The sequence below is a fragment of the Lycium barbarum genome, chromosome 11, assembly GCF_019175385.1.
Source record: "Lycium barbarum isolate Lr01 chromosome 11, ASM1917538v2, whole genome shotgun sequence".
In the NCBI taxonomy this organism is placed as follows: domain Eukaryota; kingdom Viridiplantae; phylum Streptophyta; class Magnoliopsida; order Solanales; family Solanaceae; genus Lycium; species Lycium barbarum.
In genome coordinates this window covers 73,984,981-73,990,692 of record NC_083347.1, presented here as the reverse complement: position 1 = coordinate 73,990,692, position 5,712 = coordinate 73,984,981, and the positions used below count along the sequence as shown (strand labels likewise).

At 41.9% G+C, this 5,712-nt stretch overlaps 1 protein-coding gene across 1 annotated transcript; it reads right to left on the bottom strand.

Annotated features, from left to right (window-relative positions):
• Positions 1-1,736: 1,736 nt before the first annotated feature.
• Positions 1,737-3,542, bottom strand: LOC132619910 (uncharacterized). Its single transcript, XM_060334665.1, has 3 exons — positions 2,955-3,542; positions 2,662-2,869; positions 1,737-2,539 (listed from the first exon to the last, which is right to left on the bottom strand). The coding sequence occupies exons 1-3, from the start codon at positions 3,540-3,542 to the stop codon at positions 1,737-1,739; spliced, it is 1,599 nt and encodes a 532-aa protein (XP_060190648.1).
• Positions 3,543-5,712: the final 2,170 nt, after the last annotated feature.

Genomic DNA, 5,712 nt, shown 5'->3' with positions numbered 1-5,712 from the left:
CGGGATTGCGATGTTCCTAAGTAAATATATAAGATTTTTCGTCAGGACGCGCAAGACTAATAAACCAGCGAACCAGAACTCAAAGTTTGATTCTCGATCAATATCTGAGCAAATATAGATGCAATTGAGTCATGGTTTCTGCGTGTGACGTAGCTCTACGAGTCTAGTTTCCGAAACATCAAGCGGATCATGATTTCGACGTTCCTACATCGAGATATGAATTTTCTACCACAGACATGCAGAGCTGTGAAGAAAGTGACGAAAATACATATGGAAGAAGAAATTTACCTAATAGAGATGGGTCGAACCAGCTCGACGATGCTTCAAATTGACGCTCAAACACCAAGAGAAGGGGGTGTATTTATAGATGTCAAAATTTGGTTCCTACATAGACTACACAAAGAAATCCTTGTTCCAGTTGCAATCTAATCATGGAAAGTTTAGGCTTTATATATGGAAAGTCTAGGCTTATGGAAAGTCAATGTTTCCCTAATAAATAATAAGGAAATACCATGCAAATTATGAAAAGTTTAGGCTTATTTATGGAAAGTCTAGGCTTATGGAAAGTAAATAACTTGGTGAACGGGAATTACAATCGGATGCCATGCATATTTGAAGCATATTGTTTTCGAAATTACAATCTGCATCAAAAAGCTATGAAAACATTAGCCACTTTCTACTTTCAAAGTGTACTCCGCTGGTACAGCAAAATGTTAGTTTGATCTACGTGGACACAATTTAATAACGCTTGGCTTTCCTTGTTTCAAGCAAATTATATTGATTCCTAAGGGTGGCAAGCTGGATGTCTTAGTGGATAAAGGCTACAAAGATTGTAATACCAAGTGCCCAAATGTGGCCATGTATCGACCTAAGAAAACGAAGGGGTTATCGGTACTTCAAGCCTAGTCTCTCGAGTTCGACAAGTCGGACACTTCAACAAGCCTTGAAGCAGGGGCCATTTGTAGATGACGAAATTTTATCAAAAGTAAACTCACAAGAACTGCGAATTATATTAAATCCAAGATATATTCGTCCGAACAAATATTATGGGCTAATATAATATGATTAATTGCTTAAGTCCAATTGGTATGGATTTAATTGAAAGACCAATTCAATTGGGCTAGTCTATCTTGTCGGACTTCACATGATAAGCCCACTCTGTTAGCCCAAGGTCCATGCCACGTGTCAAATGATGTGGCGCGCCAAGTCAAGTCAAGGACCAATAAAATCATGCCACGTGCATAAGTGACGTAGCATGTCAAGTCAATAGAAGAACCAATTAAATGTCGCCAAGTGTTCAAATGACATGGTTCAACCAATCATATACAAACCCTAGCTCTCCCCTGCAACTATAAATAGGGGTCTTCACAAAGCCAAAAGGGATGGAAAAAGAAAAGGAGAAGAAAAATACATAGAGAAGCTCTCAGCCGCAAGTCTTCCGCATACTAAGAAGTCTTCGCTCCAAGTGGTGAGCCGCAAGTTTCCATACCTCTACGTTTATGATTAAAGCTTGGCTCCGCATTCGTAGTGAAATATCAACAACCAGTGATTCGTCCATTCAAGAACAAGCAAAAGCCCTTGATTGACGGCCGTATCATGAGGAGAAAAATCAGAGGATTACATCTTTTTATTTAAGATTTCATAAAGATTGAAACCCCCACGCAAATTCTTGAAATCAAATATTATTCTTTGTCGCTATTTTTCTTGTCTTGATTATTATTTTCAGGAACGAAAGATTAGTCGTTACAAATTTTCTTTCTCACAGGGACAATGCTCGAAATCCATGTGGGGAACTTAACTTCGTGAATGAAACTAGCCTCAATAAGCTTGTTAACTTCATTTTCGATCAAGGGAACCAATTCTGACCTGTAACGTCGTTGTGCTTGTTTGATAGGACGTGTGCCGTTCTTAACAGCGAGATGATGGACCGCAACGTTAGGGTCTAAGCCAGGCATCTCTTTGTAACTCCAGGCAAATACATCCTTATACTCTTTATGTAATTCAACATAAGCACTCTCTTCATCGACTGCAAGTAAAGAATTTACATAAGTGGGCCTTGGATCTTCATCAGTGCCAAGGTTGACTTCTTTCAATGCGTCGACTGTCGTTTTTACCCCTTCTTCAAATTCGGGCGGAGCATCCTTAGCGTCTTCATCTTCTTGAGGTTCGCCATCATCGACATATATATGGTAACACCAAGAAAAATCCTCCAATTCTTCATCAACCCTTATTGGAGATAAAGTATCCCTTTCATCTTGTACAGTAACGTGATATGAAGAGCCAACACTTTCTTCATCTTCATCCCGCTCCTTGGTGTAGACCACAACATGCGACTTTGCTTTTAGTACTTCTCCACATGAGACCACAAGATCCGTTTGCCGCCTCATCCTAGAAGGGATCAGACTTCGGAAGTCTTTGGAGATATTTTGAGATTTGGGAAAAAATGATGATTTCATACGCTTGTGGTTTCTCCGAATCTTGCTTCCATTCTTCATTGGTCCTAACCTCTCAAATACAGAAACTCTCGCGGTCGACTTTCCTAGTCGGTCAAAGACAGACGACCTTTTGTTAGAAGCAAGAGGTTCCTCTTCCTCAGTGATGTAGTTGTTACTTGCCCTTCTTAAGGAGATACGAACTGGTGGGGTTGTTTATACCCCAAACCTTCACGTTTTTGCCTCGCCACAGGTTCCATCGGAAGCTTCCCCAATTTTGATGGTTCTCTAGGATTGTATCCAACCTTTGCGAGTAGTTTGTAAGCATTTGGATCTAAACCTTCATCTGTACGCTTCGTAGGGAGTGCTTCATTTTGTTGCGAGCTGCTAGCCACAAATCTTCCAAGTAATTTTGTGGATGATATTATTGTGTCAATCTGCTTGATAGGAAGGGTTAGTCCACCCAACATGTTTCCCTCGTCCCTTTTGGCCTTTTGGAACATAACGAAGAACACAACTCACTTTCTTACTCGAAGAAGCGCCATTTGTGTTGGGCAACTTACTGACATCAAAGGACCTTTGATCTTCCTTAACTGCTGCCTTCTCCTTACAAGCAACCACCTTTGCATTTTTGTTCATAACCTCAGCATTATCGATTATCGCAACTTCATCAACTTTTGCGGCATATTTCTTTAAGTAGAACTTGGCATCGGCGAAGTGCGCTTCAGCTTCAGTGAAGGGATTATCATCGGCCATAATCTTCTTTTCAACTCCATCTTCATGATACTTCAAACACTGGTGGTAGGTAAAGGGGATCACCTTGTTCTCATGTACCCAAGGCCTACCGAGCAAGATGTTATACGAAGTCCTTGCATCGATCACATGCAACCACGCGCTAGATTGCAGCTCGCCGATGGTGAGGTCTACTTTGATAGCTCCTATGGCTCTTTGTCCCCCTTTGTTGAATCCTTGGATCATCAAACGACTTGCGAAAAGATCCTCCATTGCGATTCCAAGCTCCTTCATTGTGTGAATAGGAAGGATGTTAACTCCAGACCCACCATCGATTAGGATTCTGATCACCTTTTGCTCACGTGCAAACCCAATCATTAATAAAGGGCGATTATGAGGTATGTCGCCGAGTAGAAGGTCATCATCGGTGAATGTGATTTTGGCCATGCATGCATCTATGACTCAGGAGATGACTTTGCAGAGTCTTCTGATGATGGACATGACGAGGTCACGTTTTTTGCTTCCTTCTCATCAACGGTACAACATGAAGCTTTTACATCATCAATGATGAATTTGGTGTGAAACCAACTCGGCAAGTATTCTCCTAATGTTATTGGCCGACGTGGTTCTTGGTAGTAGCGCCCTCCTATTTTCTCCTTCTTTGGGTGCTTAGCAGGATTTTTTGTTTCAAGTTTACTCACCTTCTTTCCCTTAGTTTGTCGTTTCACTGAATCCTTTCGCGAACCTGTTTTGTGGTGCTTGCGACGAGTTACGAGAGTCCAACCCCCATCATCAAGATGACCAATTTGGTCTTCGTCTTCTTCAGACGGTCCTCCTTCTACTGACACAATATCGCTCGGTGTAAGAAGAGAAAATATTTCATTCACATTAACTAGTTCGAAGTCTCCAAACTTAATCATTCCTGCCAGACATATGTTCGGGATGTCTTTCTCTCCATATCCTTCAACAAAGTTGCAGGTCATGACTGGATCGAGTGAGCTAATTGTGACACCAACTTGGTTTGCACTTTCTTTCTCATCTTCAAGTGAAATCTTTCCTTTGCGGGCTAGCTCCATAACTTTATCCTTAAAGACAAAGCATTTCTCGATAGGGTGGCCGATCAACCGGTGGTACTTGCAATAATTCAGTTCATCAGTTCTCCCTGCTTCATTCGGCCGCTTCATCTCGGGTAACTCAAAACGTTTCAACCTAAGAAGTTCATCAAAGATTGCAGAAACGTCTGAATCAAGGAATGGATAATCCTTCTCTTGCATCTCCTTCAAAGTTGGTTTTCTGTTCGCTCTATCATCCAAAGAAGTTGACTTCACGCTCTGCTTCTTGCTTACTTTAGTGGTGAACTTCACAGGCGCAACATTAACGTTCATGGATTCTTTGTTTTCGGTCTTGGAAAAATATCTCCCCACTTTCTTTACTTCTTGCTTGTCTTTACCTTTGCGGGATTCGTAGACCGGCGGCGCTTCACTTCCGACTGACGCCATGCTTAACTCCATGTCATGAGCACGAGTGACCAATTCTTCAAAAGTCTTAGGCTTTATGCCTTGCAAGATATAGGTGAGACCCCAGTGCATTCCTTGGATACACATCTCTATTCCCGAAGCTTCGCTAAGTCTATCTTTGAAGTTTAGACTTGCATGCCTCCATCGTTGATGAAGTCAATAACTGGTTCTTCATTTCGCTGGCGAGTGTTTGTAAGTTCCACCATGCTTACGGTGCGTCTTGTGCTATAGAAGCGGTTGAGAAACTCCTGCTCCATTTGCTCCCAACTATCAATGGAACCAGAGAACGAACAAACTATTTGGCAAGGTAATCACCATATGTTCCAGCGTTGTTGCATGTTTCAATGAAGTGTGCCACATGTTGCTTCGGATTTCCCTTGCCATCAAACTGCTGAAATTTTGGGGGTTGATAACCGGCAGGCATCTTCAAGCTATCAATCCTTGCAGTGTACGACTTCACATATGTAAGGGATGATTTTGCAGAAACATCATATTTATCCTTGATGGTCCCCATGATGAACTCCTTTATTTGATTGATTGGAATCATCCCTTCAGAGGAAACTTGGATTTCTGAAGCATGTTCCACTTGTTTTGGGGGAGATTCAATCCTTTCTTGTTCTTGCAGACTTTTTCCAGGGGCATGACTCGAATCCCCCTCCATCACACTATCAAACCTGTCTGTCAACTTGACAATTCGATTATCTTGATCTTGCACATATTTGGTCAAGTCTCCAATTGCCTTTGTCAAGCTCGCGAGTTGTTTTTCAACAGTTAAAGCATTGGTCATCATCGCATGCATCACCATCATAGATGAAGAAGAATAACACGGATTTTCGCCAATATAGGATGCGGACATGTTATGCGGAGTAGATCCAGAGCTCACGACATCATCGTCAGCTTGCCTGAAGGATTTCTTGGGCTTAGATAAACTAAGTTGGGCAAGGACCCTCTCCACCATTTTGGCGATATTCTCCCCTTCTTCTGTGGTGTTTGCGGAAGATCTCACGCTTTTTGAAGACGAACCAAAGACG